General features: G+C 37.6%; 1 protein-coding gene across 4 annotated transcripts; it reads left to right on the top strand.

Moving 5' to 3' along the window:
* Nucleotides 1-5,975: 5,975 nt before the first annotated feature.
* LOC138331363 (uncharacterized) lies at nt 5,976-27,468 on the top strand. 4 transcript variants are annotated; one of them, XM_069278929.1, is made up of 2 exons: nt 5,976-6,094; nt 23,415-27,468. In XM_069278929.1, the coding sequence occupies exons 1-2, from the start codon at nt 5,998-6,000 to the stop codon at nt 25,403-25,405; spliced, it is 2,088 nt and encodes a 695-aa protein (XP_069135030.1). In that variant the 5' UTR covers nt 5,976-5,997; the 3' UTR covers nt 25,406-27,468. The 4 variants fall into 4 exon arrangements, with proteins under 4 accessions (XP_069135030.1, XP_069135033.1, XP_069135031.1 ...); XM_069278932.1 differs by lacking the exon at nt 5,976-6,094 and adding an exon at nt 9,579-9,723; XM_069278930.1 differs by lacking the exon at nt 5,976-6,094 and adding an exon at nt 15,574-16,259.
* The last annotated feature ends 447 nt before the right edge of the window (nt 27,469-27,915 follow it).

Genomic DNA, 27,915 nt, shown 5'->3' with positions numbered 1-27,915 from the left:
GGGCAAACCTATATCCACCCACGGCTACCGGAATTATATTATAACAGCTGATGATAAAAGATGGGGAATACTCTTAGGAATTAAAAAGAAGTATGCCCAGACTGCGATTCTGTTGGAAAAGGTCCCGCCCTGACAAGACAGGTAAGCCTATACAGTCAAACATTTTCTAGAAAGCTTCGCGTAGAAACGATCTTAACCTGTAAAGACAGGTAAACCTTTACGTACCATGTCATAAGGACTTACTAAGCAACAGACATGGTCTTCATATCCAAGTGTTCTTAAATAAATGGCCATTCCACAGAAAAATATTCTTATTGACCAGGTAGTCTGTTTACAGAGGTGGTGACTATGACAGGTTTTAACTCTGTTTAACGTCTAATATTCGGAAAGTGGGTACGTTCGCATCGCCGGCAATATATTTTCAAAGATATACGTTCAGGATATTCATTTCAGAGTCCTGCAACCATAGAAAGACATGGCCTAATTGTCTTACACAAGGTAAGATACTTGTATAGATGTAATCAATAAGGACGACAGCCGGTCTCGTTACCCTGGTATAGATTATTAGTCCAGCCTTAATTAACTCCGACAATAAACAAGGGATGTAACGTCTCCTATTGAGGAGAGTATAAATAAAGTATCAATGTATGTACTGTAACTATACACCTTAACACAAATCTAATTTACTAATATCACAATTAACCGCCTTTCATGAATGAAAGATATTATGAGAGAAGAGTATATATTAGGTTGTATTTTTATGTGGATGGAAGAGGGATTATTAAATTGAATAATTAGTATAAGATGAGAGCATGATTATGTTGATGATGGTTTGGTTTATAGCACTTGAAAAAAAAGAAAGAAAGATTTTTTTGAAGTTTGGTTAACACACATAAAGAGCCCCTATTTCACTGAACAGGTATTTAAAGATAAACAGTTTATATACATTAAGACATATCCTTTAATGCCCCTTGTTCCATTGACGATTCCCTGTTCCCCATTGGTGCCCCTTGTTCCTTGACGATTCCCTATTCCCCATTGGTGCCCCTTGTTCCTTTGACGATTCCCTATTCCCCATTGGTGCCCCTTGTTCCTGACGATTCCCTATTCCCCATTGGTGCCCCTTGTTCCTTTCCCCTTGTTCCTTTGACGATTCCCTATTCCCCATTGGTGCCCCTTGTTCCTTTGACGAGGGGCACCAATTAATGTTCCCCATCGGTGCCGCTTGTTCCCTTGGCGATTTCCTATTCTCCATCGGTGCCCCCTTTTGCCGAGTTCTTTTGGCCTACTAGTACTGTTGCCATGTTCTCTTGAGGATTATCTGTGCGCAATGAACGTCCTATTCAGAATTATTATCATTTAAGGAAGCTTTATTCGTGCTTTGCCTCTGTATCATACATGTAGTGGAATTTTTCCTTTCCCTGTGGCGTCCTTGTTCTTTCTGACGATGCCTTTTGGCCCAACAATCGGTTCCCGTGTTTCATTGACGACCGCAAGTATCAGGAATGACGTCATCTTTTCTCTGTGGTTCTCATTTTTCTCTATTTGATCGTCCAGTTTAAAAAACATCATGGTACAAGTTTATAACTTTGATTTCAGTTGTAGTCTTGTGTTTGGAATCAAAATTTTCAGTATCAAGAAATCACATGAACACATTCTAATGTGGTCGAATTTCACATGAACATGATATTTCCAAATGAAGCAATTCAGTTTGTTTGTTTTTGCAATGAAATATTTTACGGATAAATTCCGCCGCGACACCTGTATACGTAATGGTTCTAGATTTAGATACATACCACCGTTTCCTGTTACGGTTACATAGATATCGTGACATTACTGTGACAACATTATGTTAAACTTTAACCCCAGTTTTCTCTGATCTCGAGAAATCATGTTGGAAAACACTAAGGAAAAGGACCTCCGTTTTGACAGATCATACGTTGTATTATCAAGATCACTATTTAAGTAAAACCTGTTGGAAAGGTTGCTGAGAAAGAGGGATATATTGGGTGCTCTCTATCACATGATAATCACGTGTTTATGACGTGTTTATCATTCATTGTATACAAATGAAATCCCGGACAGCATTCCTGGGATACATGGTAAATTAAACAAACAACTAGATACATTTGTAGCAATACAGCGGATCGCGTGGTCGGTACAAGTCAAGTACATGTGTAGTTGTCGGAGATCAAAGGACTTACCTGGTTTTACCTTTGATTGCAGTTAATATGTAAACAGGTGTAACGGTGGCCATTAGGGAATTACAGGTATAACACATGTTTCTTCTACAATCGTCATCACTTGTAGCTGAAAGAATCAATGTTTGCATGATACTAGTCCTGTTAGAGTTAGAGTACTGGTACACTAAGGTTGTTGTCAATTGGACAAACGGAAAGGAATTGATTCCAAAAGCTTTAAATTCCATATACATTGTAATTCGTTGAATTCTATATTAGATGTTAAATTCCATAAAAGCCCTCTTCAGAAATGACGCTCACTTCAAGTGAATGGCCCACTACCTTTCTGGAGTAAAACAAAAATATTAAAAACATCAGAAAAATCGAACCGATGGTCTAAAATGAGCTACAACAACAAAAACAAATACAAGATTTCCTCCGTAATATATGATAACAGTGGAGAGTCATTTCGCTGTTTTGCCGTGTGGCGCAGTGATAGTCAACTACCGCGCGGTATTTAGGACAACGGCGGGAAACATAAGACGACCCGCGTTATAATTTTTTTAACATTTTATCTATTTTAATCGAATTGTTCAAAATGTGTTGATACATGTAGTACTAACGGTAAGTTAATAACTTTGGTGAGTCTACAAATGATCGATTTCTTTTTACATTCCCATTTTAAGAAATGAAAGCCGTTTCGGAAAGGCAGACGGCCTTTAAAGCTTTTTTGGATTTTCTTGCACATGTTATGGACGGCAAATACAATCATTAATGATCGTAAGACCTTTACAACGAAGCGCGTTTCGAAAAAGGTTTAGTGATAGACATCCATCAAGTTTTACATATAACACATGTATGTAACATATTTGTTTGTTTGCTGAAGGACAAAATGAGTCTAATTGGATGCATGTATATCAAGAATGAACTTTCTTTAGCAATTACAATTGTCCACCTACGCTTTGTTGCGATGAGTCGATTTGTTCGCCTTGTTTTTATGGCTTTATTTGATGTTAAATTACACGGAGGACGAAGTTCAATTTGAAGTTTCATTTACTTTCAGTTTGCTGACTCAAACATATATACAATATTACATAACATTGAAATGATATACATGTACCATAGAATAGAACCAGGAACGTAGACAGACATACATTCGGAAGAGTAAAACGAATTACAGTAGGCCTAGTAATATATACTGTAGATAATTTTTCGTAGTGAGTTTTGGGTATTTTGATGATAGGTTCTCTTATTTCTTACATAAAAGTTCGTGTCTTAGGTAACTTAAACAATACTCCCTTGTGTGAAATAAAGTTCATATCCAACAACCACTTGTTGTGTTATCTTTACATCTGTTTAGTTTTATTTGAAGGTTTCAGGGACCGTATATGGGATGTGTGCCTTGAAATCTTCGAATGTTGTGTTTTGTTTCACTGCTCCTATACCGGTAGAATATTCTTAAAGTATCTGTATGTATCTCTGATAGCAGATATATATCTGTCGTTATGTATATGTGGATATACAGATATGTATCGATATGCATGTTAAGACATTAAAAACATCCATTCGTAGAACGTGTCTGTTGTCGACTTGGTGCCGATTTGGTCCATACTGTGACGTCAAACTCGCCTTATCATGGAGCCCTACGTGTTATTGTGGTATTGTTACCCGTTAAAACCTCGGGGAGGCCAATACAGGGATCGATTTGTCCGTATCTCGCTCAATAACATGTTATCAATATCGATTTTACATTAAAGACAAACGCGAGATAAAATTGCGAGAACCGGAAGTTGTTAATCCCCTATATGGCGTTTTCTTTGGAACATTTGATGTCTGAAGAACTATGTCCCGCACTTAATGTGACGTCACTCTGCGCAAAAGAGCGCACGCTTAGTAGCATAAAAACCGTTTTCAAACATTTTATGACAACAAAAACGAAGAGCGCGAGAACGATATAGCCGAGTAACCATGGATACATGTATAAGACGTCAAGGCAGTGATGCATGTATGAATCTACCATGTAGTGAGGGGCTGTGATTTAGAGGTTGATTTATAACAATTTGATGTGCGATATCAAAATTGTCATAACATAACATTAACAAGCAATAAATTTTACAGAAATCTATTTTGCAATGATATAATGGCATTAATGAATTGTTCACGTGTCTCTTTTGCTAACAGCAGCTTTTCAATGTTGTTTCCTTAATGTGTTTGTTTAAATGGCGATGCTTCAATTTCGGCGATGTGGACAAAACTCATTTCGACCTTATCCAACCTTTAAAGGCCCACTACCTTTCCGGAGCAAAATATAAAGATTTCTTAAAAACATTAATTACCTCAGAAAATATATACCGATGGCCTTAGATGAGGTTACAACACCAAACATATGCAAAATTTCCTGCGTAATATATGATAACAATGGGGAGTCATTTCGCTGTTTTACCGTCTGCCGCAGTGATAGTCAACTACCGCGCGGTATTTAGGACGACGGGGAAAACATAAGACGACCCGCGTTATGAAAATTAACATTTTATTTATTTTAATTGAATTGTTTAGGAGGTGATAATAAGTGTAGTATAAACGTTAAGTTAATAACTTTTGCCACTCGACAAAATCATTAATCTTGTTTTACATTCCCATTTTAAAAATCAAAAACCGTTTCGGAAAGGTAGTGGGCCTTTAAAACAAAAAAGTCTCCATCAAATCATCATAAAACACATTATTTTGCAAAATGAAAAGATATTCAGCTAATTTTTCAGCAAAAATAGGACCTAAATTCGGGCCACAAATTCACTCAGCAATTTTACTTTGACATGGTAATTTACTTTTTAAAAAATGTGTTATAAACAGGCTACTTCTGATTTCTGCGATGTTTCTCAACTTCTCATTACACTTATTCAATAGGTTTATATGAACTTCTTTGAAATAGACAAATACAAAACATAATATGCTTCAAATATCCAGCTTAAACTGTCAATTCCGCCTCGCCGTCCACGCATCGTGACGTCACTTCTTTGTTTCTGTCATGGTGTCACAATGGATTTCATGCTTGGCACAGCCAATCGAAGTCGCTTTACGGTACACATGAAATACACGGGTAAAATCTCTTTATATCAGGCGGATTAAATGATGTTTTGAAGCTGAGTAGGATGTGAGGATGGAGGATAAGAGAGAGAATGAGAGATAGAGAGAGAGTATACTTAAGTTATTCAAATGTTTATGGTTTTCTGGAAGTAGGTTCCCGTGGTTAAAGAAATGCCTTAATTTTGTAAATATATTCCTCAAAAGTCATAAGAAATGTCAAGATCATCGAACCATTTGAGTTTTGGAGATTTTGGAATATAACGTATATAATACATAGTACGGTAATGTTGTATAAGTTTTCTTTCGAGGTCAGAACACGTGATTCCTTGATACTGTGTATGTTTATAACGGTCGACAAGCTGTTAATGTCCCGATATAATTACCACTACAACCACAACCAACATCATCATCATCATTAGCAAGGGCCGTAAAACACATATGTATATCAAGTGTAGATCAGTTACACAAGGCCCTCGACGTTATAGGTACGGCGCCACGCCATGTACAGTTTCGGGGCCACTCGGGATTTCGATGAGTGAATCGGACGAGTGAATATCAATAATTCACAGAGAAATTCCGTCCGGTCTTATGATTATTGTAAGTCAGATGTGAGATCGATACAGATTGGCACCCGTATACTATGGCAACTATCCAACTCCGTCAGTCACAGACTGGGCTCGTGAGGTGAACCCTCGTGGTCACTGACCGTCCCCTCGGGTGTCCACTGGTCAGTATGAAGTCACGCAAGAAAACGAAACGAAAATGTCTCTCCGTGTACGACGCCATCTTGATTCTGCCGAGAGACATTATGGCACGGAAACAACGACAAGGTAAGAGGTTCCCGAACGGTCTGACTCCATCGGAATACTCCGAGAGACAGATCGCATTGTTTAGTTTAAAATTACAGTATTGTTTCAGTTCAAATTATGAAAAAAATATTTTGTACATGTTTATGTTACTCGTAAACAATGTACCTTAATTGTTTGTATAGCCGGTGTGCTTACATTTTTGACGTTTAAATGAGAAAACAGACTATAAAAGGGTTAAATGAGAAAACAGACTATAAAAGGGTCGATCGCGATCGGGTTCACGAATTCCTGGAATTAAAACCAAAACGTTTACACTTTGAACCCATACACCCAGTACTCTGCTCTTCATTTCATGGAAAAATTTATTCAAGTTAATCATTATCAATAAAACTGATCCAGTGAATCAAAAATTTCTCGGGGACTATTTTCTGTTAGATATTCCTACGCCGTTGTATCAGCCAATTAGATGCGACCTTAAAAACGTCGTCGCCCGTTTACTTTATGAGATGATAACATGATATTTTATGACATTGGAAATGTTCGGTTCATTTAGATCGGTTTGTTTTAATGTATATTTTATATTAATTACAAGCCAAACAGCACATTGGCCTATGGCATTCGGATAACCGTGATTGGGACATCCTCGAGCATGAACATACAGAAAATGTAGTTCCGATGATAGATTTACATTTTTCGCTACATATACATGTCAGTGTTTTAATGAAGTGGAGCCAAAACGTTGTAAAATTATGATACCACATGTTGACACTATTTATTATTTCATTGATTTATTTTGTTGGGAATTTACAGTGTTACAGAAGCTCCAGAGTTTTCGGAAAACAATCGTCGACTAACGGCCGATACGAATCCACGACTTAAAAATCTTCATTTTAAAGTGCAACTGAAATTTATTGAAATGAATTGAAGAATAAAGGATAAGATATACACGAATTAGACCTAATGTTAGCCAGGCCATGGTATGTGTTCTCACTCGCGTCTGTGTACACACATTGAACAAATTGTCCGCCATATGTAGTGTGTCGTCTGCCTCATATACAAATGTAGATATCATTACAGATTTCTCGGTGACAGCTGTGACACGGTTACTATGGAAACCCTTTTATACACTACGTTATGTGGTAAATTGCAGTTTTACAATACTAGTTTAGAACATTAAAGACATCAGTAAAACTGCCTTATCTAATTATAGCACAATCCCACTGAACCATATCGCAAAAATCTCACTAAGCACGCAGCAGTCTAATAGTATATATCATTTTATATAACAAATCATAACACTGATGCAAATCTGTTCCGTCTGTGCTGAAGATCGAACCCCGACCAGCTGGGTTTAACTACTTCAGTCACGTGGCTTTTCTAGAGGTTTCTGATTTCCGTATTCTAATCTCAATTACATTTGTAGTATTAGTTTTTCATAAGGAACGATAAGGTACATGAGGTATGATCATTAAGAGCATAGATTAGCCCCCTCTCTGAATTCCTTGACAGGTGTACATGTGATCAACTTCGATATTCCTTACACAATACTAGTAAGGTCTACCGTATACAATCAACTCTTACTCACTAATCCTGCTGTATGGGTCCAATTACCGGTTCACTTACATCCAAGATAAGAACAGAGCCAATTTCCGGTTATTGCAAGTCGTATGGAATGTTATCGAAATTAGATTGATTATACAACGTCTATAAGGAGTGTTATCGAAATTGGGTTGATTACACATTGTTTTCAGATATGAAGCGATAGAAGGTCCCACAGGGACCTGGCACGATTTTTTTAAACTAACAGTATACATATATATTAAAAATCGTGTCAGGTCCCTGTGGAAGATCCTAATATAAATTACAATACATACATCTTGTACTATGGCACAAAGAAGTAATTCCAACCATGTGGGCAAAGAAAATTGACAAATTTTCTAGGCGATCTGCCCCTTTATCATATGACACTCAAAACGAACACGATAAGATAATATGATACATCTTATACATGTACTATATATTTTAGGTTGTTAAGCGGTCTGAAAATTGCTTATGAGCATTAAATTCATGTCACTATTATTGTTTTTATCTTTATTTTATTTCATGGCCTTACAATAAGAAAATGCGGAAGGGTTCATATTTTTGGCAGACATATTTTCATATTCCTATGAATTTAAAAATTAGGGATATTTTTAAATGAAACAATTGATTGTGCGACCGTAATTCGTTTCTCAAGAATCTTGACATTTTCGTGACTGAGTCGTTAAAGGGGGTGAAATGTGGGGACCACAATGAACCCTGGGAAAGATAAATTGAAAAGGTAAACTTAGGTGTTAATCGTGGCTTTCTACTGTGATCAATGTCCAGCCCGCAGCGTCATTTTACCTGTTCTTGTACAAAATGTGGTTTCCGAATAGATATCCGATATCTAGGCATACATTTTATAACTACCTCGTATATTATATAACAATGACCCAAGGTTTCGCTCTCGGTTAATGTTTGAATCTTGCAGGTTATTACAACATCATTTTAACCTTAGCAAAAGTCCATAATTGTTAATTTCATTGAGTTCGGTTTATTCCTGCTGTGTATCCTACGGTGGTTGAGAAAGGACATGAAAAATAAAACATTATTGCGTGCGAACGCAATAGTAAATTCAAAACCTGACAATTAACTGTCACTTACTCAGTAATACATGTATTTCATTGCGTTCGCACGCAGTACTTTTTTTCATGTCCTTTCCCAGTCTCCATAGTATCCACCTTCAAGGACGAATTACAGGATCAACACGGGTTGAAATATAAGACAGGAAAATTCTATCCAGGGGTCATAAAATGTTGTTATATCCGAGGCTTGCCGAGAGTTTTATAACATTTTTTGATCCCGAGGGTAGTATATCCCTGTCCTCTGTATCTCTATATATAAGAATACGATATTATCACATACATGTTGTCCGCCATTTTGATTTTTTTTTTTCGAAAATAAGTTCCAGGAAAACTGCTACCTCAAACAAGTTCAAGTTCAAGTTTTATTTACTTTGAGTCTGCTGACTCATCAGTTGGACATGGATATATTATTACATAACATTCCAATGGTATGCCGTAGTCTACCGTAGTCTACGGTATACCATTGGAATGTTACGTAATACACTAATAAATCATGCGCAGAGAACGAAAAAAACACATTTCGTTTTTTTAGACTTTTTATACCATATCAACCATGAAAACAGCGAGAATGTCTACTAATATAGTTCACGACACACGGTATGATATCGGGTAACCCAGTTTGACCAGGCTATGAGGGGGATTTGTAAGGTATGTGAACCATTGTGTATATACCATATTGGGGTTTTTCACCTGATACTTTTCTCTTATCGGGTATTGATTTATTGGGGGGCTAGGTGCGACACATTTATTGAACTACGGTACAGTATTAAACACATTGGGATCATGTTTTATGAGCATAAGATAGTTCGTTCTCCAAGGAAAACAATCAAATACTGAGCTTTAACTGAATGCTTCGATTTGAAGTTTAACTATAGGATATTTTGGTTTGAGGCTATTTTGATTACGGATATTTTTGGTTTGAGAGTATATATTTTGGCGTCGAGAAACATGGAAATGGCCTGGAAAGTGGAAACAATACAAACGGTAAATATACCATTTATATTTCAATATGGTCAAATATGTGTTACCATGATGTTAGGAAGTTTATGATCATGAACTGTACATTGTACCAATGTCTTACCATCAAACAAGCTTCGACCTGCGTCGTGATTTTACTGAGCTAGTATACAGAAGTTATACTTTGATTTTATAAGACAACAGGTGTCAAGAAAAGTTAAATTTGAGTATTTTATCAACAGCTTCTCAATAGGCAACTTTGCTGTAATGTCGCATTGTCCATTCGTACGAACTCTCTCATGTTAGCTTTAGCAAAAGTATAATGTCCGTTTTACAAACTTAAAACACTTTATTTTTCTCTGACGTAGTGGAGAGTGAATAATAGTTTTTGGCCTTTTCGGAGTTGTGCAAACCATACATAGATCTTGAAAACACTGTTTGATAAGAGGGTTTAGTGACACTTAATACATTTTATCATATATTACATGTATCATTATCTAGATTACAACTAATTCCGGGAATTATTGATTGTGGTCGCGGTTTATTAAACAAAAGTTAATTCAAAATAAACCAGTAAAAAACAAACAACATTTTAGAGGAACCCCTTTTTTATATAAAATGATATTTTCTGATTGGTGTGGCCGAAACTTCAAACAATTGAACTTGTATCGTTAATATTCACTCTGCATGTACATGTAGTTCCCTGAAACCGACCCTTTCTTGAGATAACTAATTCATTCCAGTGTGGAAACATTTTTCGAGTATAATGTCTGCTTAATGTTGTTTGTCATTTGATCTTTTGATTTTGTGTCAACTAATAACATTTATAAACGAGAATACTATATATAATTAGTTACGTCAATATTACTTCTTATTGATCAAATTTAGTTCTTATAGAACACTTGTTTAATCCAAGAAACCATACTCTTTGTAGGATTCTGCATAAATCTTGAAACAAAAACAAAAAACTTTCATAAAATATAATTTTATAACAAATAAATCGACAACATAAGAAAAAAATCATTGAATGGCGCTATATTTTAGGCTTACAAAGTTTTTTTTTTTTTTTAGATTTTTATAATTTATATTACGACCGAAAATACTATTGTATACGTGATTTATACCGATTTTCAAATCTATATGACGTAATTATAAGGATTAATGATGCTTCCCTCCCCCTTCCCCATTGTTATTTCCTCTATCATACTGATTATTGTAAAGTCATGGTGACCACCGATATTAATACCTGTGTTCGTATTACCACAGGGGTCTGAGAACAATAGTTACAGTTTATATCAATTTGGAACCACCAGAGTGCCCATACGTAGATCATTTTAGATGTTTACGGGGTCTAGATAAAAAAACCCGCAACGTGTTTTACGTTGTACTAAATATTGAGTATCGATTTTTATAATTATAGACCACTTAAATGTCTAAAAAATCTATGGATACTCAGGTGAGTCTAAATTGATATTGTTTCTAGTTATCATATCCCTGTGCTATTGTTACGTCATGGTCATTGAGATACACTGTGACCTCTGGTGACCCCTCACTGATGAATACCTACTCCAGTCCTAATCGTTGTGCAGTAAAATGACCATGAAATTGACATGATGTATTAGTAAGGTCATAGTACCTCAATAATGGTCTGTCAGACACGACTGCCACCGGGCACTGGTCACTGGTCATGTCTCCGGCCACATGCTGACCCTAGTAACCAAACAAGTAACAAAATTCTTGTGTTCTTATGCAATAGACTAGCATAGGATGGTTTTCAAACTTTATCTTTTTTTAATAAAGGCGGAGAAAAGTCGGAGTACCCCGCATAAAAGCACAGACCTACAGTAATGGAGTTAAATAAGGAGCTCAAACTTTTCAATAATGGGAGTAGTACTAGTGTAAAATAATATTATTTTTGTTACTGAAGTAAAATGCTAATCTGCTCCTGTTTTAAAAAATAAAAAAGTAATATTCGTCGTCAGTGTAGCACAATACAAAATACATTATACATTAAGTACATTTATATATGTTCCGTTGTGATGAGCTCGTTGTACGCGTGCTGACCACAAAAACTGACCACCACACAGTGACCAGCTAGGTTTATGTGAGGTGACCTGTCACCTGTACAGGTGTGCTATACTGACCTACCTGTGGACAGATGTCTATTGTCATGATTACCTGTCCTCGTTAGGGTTGTCGTAACCTCGCCATTCATGTTTCCGGATAATGCCGAGCGAAGGCGTACAGAACGTTGTTGGTGAGTTTGTTTACATTTTTATACAGAAGCAAAATACAGCATAACTGTAATCTTCAGTCGATAATCACTTGTATGTTTGCGTTTTTCTAAATTATTATAATACAAATGTATACAGCTTTACATGGATGTATGGTTTGCATATGTATTGGTCTATAATAATGTCATATACATTCGCTCTGACCTCGGGTCAGAATCAGAAAAATACATATTTGGGCCAAATATATATATCCAGATCTGTTTCAAAGGGATGAAGATGTTGAAGTAACTATTAAAGGTCACAGGGGCTTGAGAAGAAGTTTGAGCTATTACATGTATGTTAACGTTTATTTGGGTTTATCCTGGTCAGTTTCACAGGGACTTGAGAAGAAGTTGAAGTCTAGGTCTATGTTAACATTCACAGGGACTTGAGAAGAAGTTGAAGTCTAGGTCTATGTTAACATTCACAGGGACTTGAGAAGAAGTTGAAGTCTAGGTCTATGTTAACGTTCACAGGGACTTGAGAAGAAGTTGAAGTCTAGGTCTATGTTAACGTTCACAGGGACTTAAGAAGAAGTTGAAGTCTGGGTCTATGTTAACGTTCACAGGGACTTAAGAAGAAGTTGAAGTCTGGGTCTATGTTAACGTTCACAGGGACTTAAGAAGAAGTTGAAGTCTAGTTCTATGTTAAGATTCACAGGGACTTAAGATGAAGTTGAAGTCTAGGTCTATGTTAAGATTCACAGGGACTTGAGAGAAGATGTTAAGTACATGAACACGTACATGTTAACGTTTATTTAGGTTTATATTCCTGTCTATTTCACAGGGACCTGATAATAATTTGAAGTCTAAATATATCGTTTATTTTTGTATAACCGGGTCTATATTTGTATAGTAGCATCCTGAATTTATCAAAAACCTTTTACTGTAGTGTTTTCTATTGATTTACCATTTTAAGGAACATGAAATAAATAATAAAAATAAATAACATGTATGTATGTTTTATATACGTACAGGTAACCAAACTATAAATATTTAATAAATTTACATCTACAGACGCCATATCGGTCGAATTCCGTGTAGAATTACATGTACATGTTAATTATTCATTACGCCACTTTGGTGGTACATTATTGTAGATATATTTAGGTTGCATTCTTTTACGGTCAACTTACAATTGGCACCACCCCCATTATGTTTGTGATAAAACGAATTGCATGTTCTTTCTTTTGTGATAGTCAAACAAAACATTTGAAAAGAGGAATGCAAGTTGGTATGTAAAAAGATGAATGCAAGACGAAGTTGGAATGTGAAAACTTTGATATCGATAACGAGGGTCGCAAGGGAGCCGGCCAATAAAATCTATGTACAAAGTCCCGGCTCGGCACAAAATATCTTATTATCTGGCGGCAAACAGGCATAAATATCTAATTAGCATATTTAACGTCTTAATGTGTTTATCACGGGCCAGGCCGATACGTCACGCGCGGTCACACATCCATCAGGGCGCGTAGTACCTAAATTTAGGTACAAGGTTGGGCGTGGTACTAATGGATTAGGGGACACATTCCTAGGGGATCTTTATCGGCGATTCCATTTCTAATGTGTAATACCTGTAAGAAATCCTTGGTATTTTACATTACGTAACATGTCATAAATACCTCCATTCGGATTAGCAACTGAATTGTCAAGTTTGCTTTTCTCGCAGCGATTATAGACTAAGTACATGCATTGCTCGTCCATTATCTAACTACCTGTATGATTTATGATCATTTACTGCGAGTTTCTTAAAAACCAGAATGTCAAAATATTAGTATTTATTTTTCAGAACTCAATAACATGAAAATATCATCTTCATGTTTGGTGATTTGCATCAAAAATAAACATTAATTTACTCCTTTGTTGGCTTAGCCTCTATATCACATTTGTTTTTGTTAAAGAAACGTTTCACCCGAAGTTCACTCCGGATAACGTTTTAAGAGAACTTGTAAATCACAGTTTTAAAGCCTGTCTCAATGTGGTGTTTCGCCAGCTACCTTGAGATTGGTGTGTGAGGTCGACACAAGTAAATTACACCCCCGGACCATGTTGTAAAATCTAGACTTTGACAGCTTAGGGGGTTAAACATACACTTTAAAATGTACACTCATACAGGTAAACTATGTGAAGACGTGAGAAACTGTCAACAGTGTAAACAAGGACAAAAGTAATGTTATTTTCAGACATTCGAGCAGCCTCGATATGCCAGGGATATGGATATAATGTCAGCGATAGTAACCCCTGGAGTATTGAGGATGATATTCGAGGGAGGGTGAGAAATGTACTGTTCACATATTCGAGGGGAGGGAAGAGATGTGTTTGTTCACATATTCGAGGGGAGGGAAAAGATATGTTTGTTCATATATTCGAGGGGAGGAAAGAGAATTGTTCTGTTCAGACATTCGAGGGGAGGAAAGAGAATTATTCTGGTCAGACATTTGAGGAGAGGAAAGAGAAATGTTATGGTCAGATGGAAATGTTATGGTCAGATATTCCACGAGGAGGGAAGAGATTCACGATTTAATGAAACGGTTGAAATAAAAATATTTTGCAGCAATTTTGTTTCCGAATGTTGATTGCCTCATTTCCGGATGAAATTTAGTATGTTACGATGGTTTTGGCGTATTCTATCGAAGACCGAAGGTCAAATATGTGCATCTGCAACTCCATTAATATGCTTTTGCATTGATAAAGTGACAATTCTTTTTATAATGTACTTGTAGTGGAATAGGTGTACACTTTATAATGCTATTGATAATCGTTTTACCGTTTCAAACTTACGCTATACACGTATAAGTTTTTTATTTTCAAATGGTCCCCAATAGTCAGTATTCCACACGTTTGTTGTGATTTCGTGAGCGAATCCTTAAAATTATTCTATATTTATCGATCACCTCACCTTTAGATTGGACCACGTCACGTAAACCACTTGGAAAACTTTTGGCCGAAATATTCGGTCGAATACCGATGTCAGACGTGCGTTATAATAGATGGGTACGGAGAAATAAAATGCATTGACGGAATCCGGATAGTGACTGTATGAATTTAAATTTCAAGTTTTTACAATCGACAACCGTTGTCATATATAATGTGTAAATAATGACGTCATAGCGCGTGAGCAACACCTGTTGTATGTGTGTGTAATCATTATTTTTGAAATAGACCGCGCCTGTAGATTGATTTTCCGAGAATTGATAATGAAAGCAAATATTTTAATATTTCGCAATCGACACCATGTCAGGTGTGGTTGCCTTGTAGTTATTTCACTATAATAAAGGTTAAAAAATACATGCTCGATTCTTACACAACATAAATAAGACGTAAAAATGACAAAACAAAAACAAAAAAAGCACTTCTTGTTAAATACATTTTAGGTCTCGATAAATAAAGGCTATTCTGAGTTATACGAGAATTCTCGATAAGTACAGGCTATTTACAGGAAATCTAATTTCGATGATTAATATTCATGACTTTTGATTTTGACCGGAACACCCCACCCAGGTCAGGTGATTATACGTGTGATTGTGCCGTCACAAAACATGTTTCTCCCCGTAAAATCTTGATCACGATCATTGTTAAGCATGCTCTCGTTAACAAGATGTGACGTACATGTAAAAAGTTTAACCAGCGGTGGTCATGATGACGGTTAGAAATCGCCTTTCTTTTATACAGACTTTCATATAGTGTGTGTCTATATACCCCGCCAAGTATCGGACATATAGAATGTTGTAGCAGTAACAAGCTAGTGAACAATCATTATTTTCGGGCCAATGATTTTAACAGCCACACTTAACAAGAGATTACACTTGCTAAAGCACGAAAACATGCTTGTTTTGTACATGAAACGTCAGCCACTGAATCCGCCCAACCCGTCACGCTTCATTGGTTCTATAAAATTTGAAAAAATAGATGACAGTGATGGTTGACTTATGTACAGTAGGACAGTGTATATATTCCCTTGTGGTGCACAGGTAAACCGGATATTTAGCTATGTACTAAGTAGGTAATGACATATCTATGTATACGTGTATCCCCTCACAACGTGGCTATGATATGGGGATTCCGTCACACTAGGTAGTCGGAGATAAGACGACTACCTGACTGACCCCGGATAAAGCTTATTTATTCTGTTATTGACTTGTTGAAAATATCGTTTGAACAGTGCCGTAGCTAGCTACCTGTCGATGTAAGGTTTCACACCTGTAAAATCTACCTGTGTCTTTCACCTGTCTGCACGGGAACATTACCACCAACATTTGGGCATACACCATGTATTTAGTGAGTTAAACAGGTGAGTTACATATTTTATGCTCTTTTAGAAATTATCTAAAGCCTCCGAGGGCGAATGACCTACTTAAACCATGTACATATATAGAATTGGACATAACGCGCATATTACTGTAGATCTGCTTTATATCTACAGTATTCACTTGCTACACGGCACATATTTAGAATACTTCCAATTAGTGCATTCTGTCTGCATAACCGGAAGTCGTCCTGGTATTGACACGGGTGAGTGAACACGTGTGTGTTAAAGAAATCGACTGGAGTTCTAGTTACAAGTGTACTGAAGGTTTTTCGCCATTTAGAACAGGAAGGGATATTTTACCCGAAAGGATTTACATTTTACCTTGGAGGTTAGTATCAAACGAGTCCCACCTGCCGATTGTAAATTTATATACAATGTGGATGTCCACCAATAATGTCCAATATATAGCACCATAACATATAAAATTTCTATAAATAGCTACCGTTTTATTCATGTACATGATAGCAAACTTGACACGTGTAAGGTATGTATATATACGTATTTTCACGGATTTATCAGATATATAATGTACAAATATGTGTAAGCTAGAAGAAATATAGTACTTATAGGTCGTGTCCCCGGGGTGTAGTACTCGGGTCATTTTATTCTGTTAATTCGCTAAAGCTACATGGTCAAGTTGTTATGGACGGGCCTGGACTACAATACAACGAACGCTATGTGATTATTCATGTTTCGACACACCCGGTGTTGATTGGTACGAGAAAACTTACTTTCTTCTATTACGACATTCGTTTTAACTTCCGGTAGCGGGTACGTTCGATTGGGCGTTGTCTTTCACAACCGTTTTGTGTCTGCTATTGATTTTACTGTGTACATGTGTGCCGATAAGTAGAACCACGTGTACGCCAGGTAAACACACCTGCCGGGCACAGACTAATGTGCTACCAGCTGCGAGAAGGTGCTCTCGATATAAGTGTATTCGCCTTTTCCTTTTGGCGGGTACATAGCTTTTTAAGCACATATGCCCGAAATAAAATTGTTATACAGCAAAACCTGTATATTAAGTCCTACAAAGGTGCTAGGGAAAATCGATCTCTAGTCAATTTGTAATAGTTGCCTTTTAGGACTCTACAAAAGTGGTCTTAATAAGCAGGTGGTCTTTATACAGAGCTGGTCACTAAGACAAGTTTCACTGTACAATGTATAAAAACCTAACTGTCGCTATCACTTGTACCAGAGACATTGCATTATGTGTATATGAATGACAATTTAAAAATCGTCAGTATAAAGACAGAAACATGCATAAAACAAGCATTTGTATACATGTACAAATAACCATTTGTATACATGTTTCTAGTTAAGCTATTATTTTGGAATAACATCTTCAAGATTTTAAAGATAGGCGTTTAATTGTCTTGGCATGCTAGCAGACGATCATTCCATATCAATATGAAGATCGCCTGGAAAACATCTACATGAATACTGTAGGTGTCACATTACGGTACTTAAATTCTTACAAACTGAATCCATTTTTGAAGCCCGTAGAACGCGAGATTAGTCAACAAGAACACGCTACACGTGATAACAGATCTAGACGGACGATTTTTCCACAACATTAACTTTAGTGTATGGTACATACACTATACGTCATATACATTTTGTGGAGTCATGCCTTTTGACAATACTTTTAGTCAATTCATTCATCCGTGTATTCAAACTACATCATCCGTGGATGGAAGTTCCACCTGTTACGTACAAATATAGATGTCTGTATCGACAGCGTATACGAACCCGCCCATACTATATAAATTTACACACCTTATCTTTATGCACTCGTGTGTTGAAGTAAAATTTTTTTTTTTTTTAAATTTACATAAATATTTTTCAAATTTATCGGACCATCACATTTTGATATTTACAGGTACGAACTAAAAACGCATCCCTAATACACTTGTAAATGTATATTGAGTTTTCAAGCATTTCTAATATCGTGTCACTTTTTGCGTCATTTTCTCTGCGCTGCAGCCATTTGTTTTAATGCATTATGGGTGCTACTATTCAGGTCACCATCTTTGGTGTTCAGTACTTTTGAATTTTAATAATTTACACGCTATTTGCTGTGTTTTAGAATAAATATAGACAAACATATACATGTTTGTATTTTCAAGGACGTAGATATCACGTAAAGTTCCTTGGTATTCTGGAATAGAATTATAAAAAAGGTCCAATCAATTATAAAAGTCGTGCAAAGCAAATCTAAATATATCTCGGCCAATCCAGGAAGTTATATTTACTCAGCCGGGTAGAAATACCTATTGTAGACTTCTTTTGTCACGGACAAAACCTCTGTCTTACAGAAATTCTACTCTACACATGAGTCCATCTTAACCTGACGGGTGTTCTCGCTATCAGTCTAAATCGAGTGTGTTTTAATTTTCTGATGGCATTATTGCTCGCTTTAGAAAATGTTGGGCGTTGTCAAAGTAACCTATTTTATCATTTCAAGACCTAACAAACGTGTAGATGTTATGTATGCAGATAAGTATTAAATGTTAACTGAAACATAACCGTTAATGTTACATTTTCCCCTATTGAATAAACACCAGTAAATAGTCATTTCTAACAATGATACTTCCAAACTTTTTCACTCTTTCCACAGGGATCTGAGAATTAGTTACAATTTATATCAATATGGACCCACAGTGCCCGTAGACCTTTTTAGACGCTTGAGGGATCTAGATAAAAAAAAAATCGGTAAGAATAATATTTTACATCTATGAAAAAATAAATGTAGTATATAGTACTTTGTAGAACGCAACTTTTACCTTTTTTTTTATCTTGAACTTCAAACTTTATTAGTCTCTTTACAAAATACATTGTGTAGAGAAACATATTTACAACAGTCAAGAAATGCAACATAGAAGGAGGACAAATTGTATGATATTTTTTTAAACATAACTTTGATAAATTTACATAAATTTCTCATTATTTTTATATTCTTTGAGTTCAGAAGCTGTGAAAATTTTATGATATTTGGTCTGGTGTAATAGTACTCATTAACATATAATTTCGTTTCTAAGGTCAAAAACGGGCATTTTAATAAATAATGGAATTCGTGAGCAATAGCATTGGTATCACAGTAAGTACAAATTCTATCTTGATAATTCATATTAATCCATCTACCAGACTTCATAAACCAATTAAACGTCTAAAAAGGTCTATGGACACTCTGCTCGGCCCATATTGATATAAACTGGAACTTATTCTCAGATCCCTGTGACTCTCCACAAATGGTCTATGGACACTCTGCTCGTCCATATTGATATAAACTGTGACTTATTCTCAGATCCCTGTGACTCTCCACAAGTGGTCTATGGATACTCTGCTCGTCCATATTGATATAAACTGTGACTTATTCTCAGATCCCTGTGACTCTCCACAAATGGTCTATGGACACTCTGCTCATCCATATTGATATAAACTGTGACTTATTCTCAGATCCCTGTGACTCTCCACAAGTGGTCTATGGACACTCTGCTCGGTCCATATTGATACAAGCTGTGACTTATTCTCAGATGCCTGTGACTCTCCACAAGTGGTCTATGGACACTCTGCTCGTCCATATTGATACAAACTGTGACTTATTCTCAGATCCCTGTGACTCTCCACAAGTGGTCTATGGACACTCTGCTCGGTCCATATTGATACAAACTGTGACTTATTCTCAGATGCCTGTGCCTCTCCAAAAGTGGTCTATGGACACTCTGCTCGTCCATATTGATACAAACTGTGACTTATTCTCAGATGCCTGTGCCTCTCCAAAAGTGGTCTATGGACACTCTGCTCGTCCATATTGATACAAACTGTGACTTATTCTCAGATCCCTGTGACTCTCCACAAATGGTCTTTGGACACACTGCTCGGTCCATATTGATATAAACTGGGACTTATTCTCATGATCAAATCACTGTGACTCTCCACAAATGGTCTATGCACACTCTGCTCGGTCCATATTGATATAAACTGACTTATTCTCAGATCCCTGTGACTCTCCACAAATGGTCTATGGACACTCTGCTCGGCCCATATTGATATAAACTGTGACTTATTCTCAGAACCCTGTGACTCTCCACAAATGGTCTATGGATACTCTGCTCGGTCCATATTGATATAAGCTGTGACTTATTCTCAGAACCCTGTGACTCTCCACAAATGGTCTATGGATACTCTGCTCGGTCCATATTGATATAAACTTGGACATATTCTCAGATCCCCGTGACTCTCCACAAATGGTCTATGGACACTCTGCTCGGCCCATATTGATATAAACTTGGACATATTCTCAGATCCCTGTGACTCTCCACAAATGGTCTATGGACACTCTGCTCGGCCCATATTGATATAAACTGTGACTTATTCTCAGATCCCTGTGACTCTCCACAAATGGTCTATGGACACTCTGCTCGGTCCATATTGATATAAACTGTGACTTATTCTCAGATCCCTGTGACTCTCCACAAATGGTCTATGGACACGCTGCTCGGTCCATATTGATATAAACTTGGACATATTCTCAGATCCCTGTGACTCTCCACAAATGGTCTATGGATACTCTGCTCGGTCCATATTGATATAAACTTGGACATATTCTCAGATCCCCGTGACTCTCCACAAATGGTCTATGGATACACTGCTCGGTCCATATTGATATAAGCTGGGACTTATTTTCAGATCCCTGTGACTCTCCACAAATGGTCTTTGGACACTCTGCTCGGTCCATATTGATATAAGCTGGGACTTATTCTCAGATCCCTGTGACTCTCCACAAGTGGTCTATGGATACTCTGCTCGGTCCATATTGATATAAGCTGTGACATATTCTCAGATCCCCGTGACTCTCCACAAATGGTCTATGGATACTCTGCTCGGTCCATATTGATATAAACTGGGACTTATTCTCAGATCCCTGTGCCTCTCTCCACATGTGACTAATTCTCAGATCCCTGTGCCTCTCTCCACATGTGACTAATTCTCAGATCCCTGTGCCTCTCTCCACATGTGACTTATTCTCAGATCCCTGTGCCTCTCTCCACATGTGACCAATTCTCAGATCCCTGTGCCTCTCTCCACATGTGACCAATTCTCAGATGCCTGTGACTCTCTCCACATGTGGCCAATTCTCAGATGCCTGTGACTCTCCCCACATGTGACCAATTTTCAGATCCCTGTGACTCTCTCCACATGTGACTAATTCTCAGATCCCTGTGCCTCTCTCCACATGTGACTTATTCTCATATCCCTGTGCCTATCTCCACATGTGACTTATTCTCAGATCCCTGTGACTCTCTCCACATGTGACTAATTCTCAGATCCCTGTGACTCTCTCCACATGTGACTAATTCTCAGATCCCTGTGACTCTCTCCACATGTGACCAATTCTCAGATCCCTGTGACTCTCTCCACATGCATGACAGAAAGTAAATTATACACAAAGGAAGAACAGCTCTGGTAGCTGTGATTTTAGTGATATGCATTCCGTATGTGTTTGGTTTGTGATTTACTATTTCAGAATAATTGAAGTATTTTTGAATGTTAAGGCACGTCTTAGGATTGTAAATGATGCATAAACACGTATACATATTTACCAGTACGTACTTATCAACAGGTAATCCAGTAGTAAATCATATTTTTAATACGATTCACGAATCACCTTCCAGTGTCACAACACATGTCAATCTATGAATTAACACTAATTAACATCAAAATTAACGTCAGTCAAACGTTTTGAACTGATGTTTAATGCTAAGTATTGTGAAATATAGTACGAAAAAAATCGTGACTTTGATATTGAATGTGAGTATACATATATATAACAGGTTTTACCTATACTTTAACCAAGGTCAGTCTTTCAATGTCACATTTAGGATCAGGTGTACAGCTGTCACGAACGACGGAATAAATAGGACGGTTTGTTTAGATGGAGTGGGTATTTGTTGTCGTGAATCGTCAAATTAAACGTTTTACCCCATTTGACATTTAATTTTAATTAATTTTAATATTTCTAACATCTTATTGGAATAATTGAACAAAACACTTAAAGGACTTTATTTGTTTCATGCATACACAATAATAAAATAATCTATTAAAATGCATAAATAGCATAAATACTCTCCTATATATCCTGGTCATAGACAAATATCACCCCCCTCCCCCTCCCTGGTATGTGAGCTTGTTGGAGAAATATTTGTGTTAAGTAAACTATAAAAAATCAGGAGATTCTTTAGTTCTTTTAAGAATTATTTCAAAGTGACGTGAGACAGCAGTGAACTGAATTTTTTTCATTATGCAAGGTTTTTTTTTTAGATATATTTTACCGTTGTAACTAGACCATGATATTGTAATATGTTTGTTATTGTGCCATGCATAGTCTTCAAGAGGTTTCCAATCTGGTACAAATCCTTATTATCTCTGAGTTTGATAAAGGATCTGACAACAAATCATTAGGGGTCACATTCTGGTGACATTTCGAATAGACCAATTAACTAGTGAAGTGAATTTCATGGGACGAAACGGTTTGAAAGAAATGTCAGACGTATTTTTGTGTACGTAGTCATCTCGCCCAAAGATCACAACAAAGCAAAATGTATATGTATATTGTGGCGAAATGTCGTTTTCAATTTAGTGATCGACATTTTATGGAATATCGTCTCTTATTAAATGGAGTGATTATAACGCCATTTTGATTCTGATTGAGAGGTTTCCGGTCCGAATGAAAACTATCGTAATATCTCCCTTATGTCGATAATCATCCTCGATACTCTATGGGTTCCGATCACATACGATCTCTACACCCCTGGACTATCTCATAGTAAAACTGAAGGCAACAGAACAGAACAGGTAATTTAGTCGTTTGATGTACATACCGGTAACGGTACACTGGTTGACTGTAGTCTTGAAAGGAAATCTTTGCAGGCATGTGATTGGTTCAGATGTTTTCCCCTGAGCTGCTTCAGTTTTCCTATGAGATAGTCCAGGGGAGTAGAGATCGTAAGTGATAGGGACCCCTGGAGTATCGAGGATGGTCTAGAAAATAATAAGGGCCCTGTCCCATTGAAACAATTACTGTGCGATATAATTTGACGAAATTTCACCAAATTTTCCATTTGTATGTTGCAGACGCCACGGTCCAGTTGACAGCACTGCCTCGGGAGCGACTCTGGCGGTACCCTGTCTTCACCATGGACGGCGAATTCACGGTCGAGTACCTCGGCTGCTCAACACTTTCTAAAGCAACCACTTCCGGTCTTGGGTCCATCCAAAAACCACTACGAGAGAAGTATATAGAATTCCGGAAAGCATCCTCAAAGAACAAGCGAGCCAGTCAGGAGGCTGTGCTGAGAGTGAATAGGGATGGTCTGACTGTTCTGTTCCCCGGGGCCCCACCGGGCCAGGCTAACCAAATGTTCTATGATTTCCAGTCTATAAATGTATTTGAGGCCGTTCGTTTCATGTACCGGAAAGGTGCTGACAAAAAGATGGCAGCTGCTTTTGTACCGATTGAGCAAAATCGAAATTTAAATAATGGCGCGGAGAATCTTTTCTCCCACCTGGACAAGAAAAACCACAATCTGTTAAAAATGGACCACCCTGCTATGATCGCCTGTGTGATGCGGCGAACAACAGGAGTACGCGCGCTCGAGTGCCACTGTTTTATTGCGGAGCATGATGGACAGGCAATGAGAATCGTATCCATGTTACGGGGCCCGGCCCAGCCAGGATTCGAACGTGAGCCCTCATTTCAAAATCGCTATGGGGAATACCCTGGCCCCGGTGCCGGCGGTCACCACCCCGACATTTTACGTAATAGTTACGGTGAATACGGTGGCTACCGTAATGAGCCTCACATGGGCCCCGGGCCAGACCAGGACCAGCCACACCCAGACATGTATTATCGTGACAGGCGTCCAGACGGATGGGAGGAACCCGGCCGGCGTATCAGCGACGAACAACCACGTGATGATAGGTACTTAGGAGAAGGTAGGCAATTTTTTGGTGGACCACCACGTGATATGCCACCTTCGTCACGTGACATGGGACCTCCGCCCCGAAATAGACTCTCGGGGGAGGATAGACATTTCATACACGAGCGCCAGTCGTCAGGGGATAGTGGCTCCCGTGGTTATCCGGACCCCCATAGGGGTGGTAATGGTTATATTCACGAAAGACAACGGTCCGGGGAAATTGTCCGCGGAGAAAGACACTCGGATTACGGCGCAGAGATAAACCGCGGTGACCGATATTCCGATCATGGAGGAGAGCGATTCTCTCGGCCTCAGACACGTGACGAGGGCCGAGCGGGACGAGTTATGTCCCCTGGTAGATACAGGGAACCGCCCACTACTGCCCCAAAGCCATCTCGAGCTTTGTCGCCTGGTCCACGATCCCCACGTTCGCCTCGTTCACCACACTCGCCCCCATCTTCCAGACATCAAGGACTACCAAGGCAGCCATTCGAAACCCCTCCGTCACCCACATCGTCCAGACCGCTACCTAGAAATGAACCTGTATATTCTGCGTCTAACCTAGAAAGTCGACAGCTTGAAGATAAGCAACAAGCTACCAAGGTGAAACCCGTTGCTAAGGTACAACCTAACCACGTGATGGGTGTGAAGGTTCTCCCAACAGGTCTCATGGCAGCCCTCCCTAAAAAGGTTGAGGCGGAACCGTCACGCTACAATGACGATGACGAGGAGGATCCGTATGACAACGCGATGTCAAGGAAAGAGTTTTACGACGATAAACGAAACCGGCGCAATGAGGATTTTCAAAAACCAGGTCCCGGCGGTTATGCGCCGCCAGATATAGTTCCGCACCACGAAAGAGATCCAAGGTATGGTGAGGACTACGGTGAAATGTATCGTAAACCGTATAATCGCAAACAAAAGGACACAGACCAATCCTGGTCATTTGACAGTGAATTCCAAAAGTATGCTAAGCATGCCAGTGACGATAACAATAGCGACAAAGGTTCGTATGGACATAGTTCCGACCGAAAAAGTGGAGAACTGGCCGGAATGTTTTACAATATGAATGTACAGAGGGGCTCCAACGAAAGGGCAAAAACATCGGATACAAACTTCGAACAGCAACTTGGCTACTTACCATAATTTAAACACCAGTATGAAATAAATATGGGATCAACTTTTCCCGGCCAAATCACCATACTCCATGGTCAAATGATCTGATTGACTGCAATCGACATCGAGCATTGTCACGAGTTATAGTGCGGTAACGCTTGATGACAACGACGACCCACAGTGAATGTATTGTGACGACCAATACAGTTCAAAGTTCAAATACAGTTGTGATGTGCATTATGGTAATTTGTTATGTAGCAGTATGACTTAATTCGGTAATCCACAACAGCGAACTCGACAACACGATGGGATTTGATTCGCAAGAAAGCTAGTGCCGTCATATGGCGTGGTTCAAATTCAACGTGCTAGTGGTTTGGTAAAATTGGCAACACATTTGGTCACCAATGATGGCAACATGCGAGCGATATGGTTTGGATGCCCCCCCACCCCCCCGCAACAAAGTTAACGCGCTCTGATTTGGTTGCCGTTGGCAACATGTTAATTGCAATGTGAACAGTTTCAACCAGGAATAAGAATTATTTTAAATATTATTATTGTTTTTTTTGCAATTTGTTCATCTTTTATTAAGTATATTTTTTGTATGATATTTGTATATGTCATAATAATTATATATACATTATCCATTAACATCATATAAAAGTTAAATGTTTTTGTATATACATGTATACACGTACATTGTACACAGTTTTTCATAATCAAATATATTCCATGTGTTATATTTTTCTGCTTTATAAGCCTATTATTGTTATACACAGAATGCCGTGATAGACAGATTTATCTCATGCAAGGGAGATAATTCAAACAAAAAAGTCTAATCGAAAATGAAAATTGGAAACTCGTTCCTTAGTACCTCAGAATTTTCTATTTACACACAGGAAGATAAAGTTGATATGATATGTTTTTTTGAAATCTAGAAAAGGTGTTGATTGATACATCAACTAATGAGAAAGACATTCCAGTTTTTAGTTAAATATTAAAAAACCCAACGATAAACAGATAACCATGGTGGGTTATAGAAAACATTTTTTCTGGAAAAGTGGTAATGTCAAGCCATGATATAATGCGTAAACGTAAAATGAATGGAAAAATAATGTATTTATATCAGACAAGAAAAAATGTCAATTAGATAGATCTACGAACGAAGGGAAGTAACTCTGATAGAAGGGAAATAATTCTGGTAGATCTTAATATAGGCAGATCTGCCGGAGTTTCCACTTTTTTTGTCTTTTACTGGGTTCACCCCATTGTTTCACACCAAAATGTCCAATTAATCAAAAACTATTATTTTCACTAAATAGTTTTGTTTTATTTTATTTTAGCTTCATATACATGCATGCTATATCAGTCTTATTCAATTTATTAAAATGATCATGATGTTATTTAAAGAAAAAATATTTTTCTGACATTGCAATTTATAAATCCCGTTATAAAGTATCCGTAGCACAAAGCCTACTAGTGAAAACTTTTTCTCTGTGATGCATTTTCGTTGGTTTGAAAAGAAACCGATCGCGAAATTAATTTGTTTACAGAGTGCAAACACAAGGAATGTTAGAACCTACATGTAGCAAAAGCAGGGGTCCAGAACCTGGGTTGTTTTGATTTTTACGGTCGGACTGGTTGGACCGTTTGTAAAAGTAATTATTTCAAGTAAAAAATACTTGACGAATCTGCAGATTTTGATACGGGCCTATGAGGGTTTTGTCAAGGCTCATCTGAAAACTGTAAACAATATAAAATCACCAGATCTATCATTAAAAGCGAAAGATTAGCTCCAACCAGTCAAACGGACCAGTAGTCCATAGTGCATAATGTACTACCAGCCAAATGTTCAAATACCATATACTGTATAAAAGACTGATTGTGTGAATATTGTAAATCAAGAGTTGATGAGTCTCACTATGGTATATTGATGCAGGTTTTTCATACAGGTCTGACTATTAAGTTTTTGTAAATGAATTGTTTTTGTTGTTAAACATTTGCGCTCACTGGATTGCCATATTTTTATTACACAAATGAAGTGCATTTAATCAAAATTGGCTCTTGTTGAAGAATAAACAATAGAAAACAGTGAAGTGTCCTAAGTTTGTTTTCTTATTTACATGAAACAACGACAAGAACTTGGCAGTATTTAATTTTAGACTTACCTCCCTTTGTCGGAATGGAAGAGTGACATGAGAATTTCACCCCTTTGTCTGAATGTCACAGTGACAAGAGAGTTACCTCCCTTCGGCTGAATGTCACTTTGACAGTTTGGCTGGATGGCACAAATCGGAACTCCTCGGATGTGATTGGTGTAAGAATATGTAAGATTTTCTTCGCCGGAATACCTAATTACGCACTTACTGCGCATAAGAAAATTAATAGTTATGGGAATGTTAAACGTATATAGTGGTAGTTTAAGAAATTGAATGTAACGATTTCTCTTTCGAGACGGACAACACACAGCATGACGAACTGACACTTTTCTAGGGGCTGTGTCCTCGGTGGCAACAAGTTGTTATGAAAATAGTCTCTTAGTT

The sequence above is a fragment of the Argopecten irradians genome, chromosome 9, assembly GCF_041381155.1.
Source record: "Argopecten irradians isolate NY chromosome 9, Ai_NY, whole genome shotgun sequence".
Lineage (NCBI taxonomy): Eukaryota > Metazoa > Mollusca > Bivalvia > Pectinida > Pectinidae > Argopecten > Argopecten irradians.
The sequence above is the reverse complement of the archived record's forward strand: the minus strand, read 5'-3'. Positions and strand labels throughout refer to the sequence as shown.

What these genes read in the sequence shown, in the direction of transcription:
- LOC138331363 (XM_069278929.1), top strand. Translation starts at nt 5,998, where the DNA reads ATGAAGTCACGCAAGAAAACGAAACGAAAATGTCTCTCCGTGTACGAC. An exon ending in GGCACGGAAACAACGACAAG is followed by an intron (nt 6,095 to 23,414) that starts GTAAGAGGTTCC and finishes TGTATGTTGCAG; the next exon opens with ACGCCACGGTCCAGTTGACA.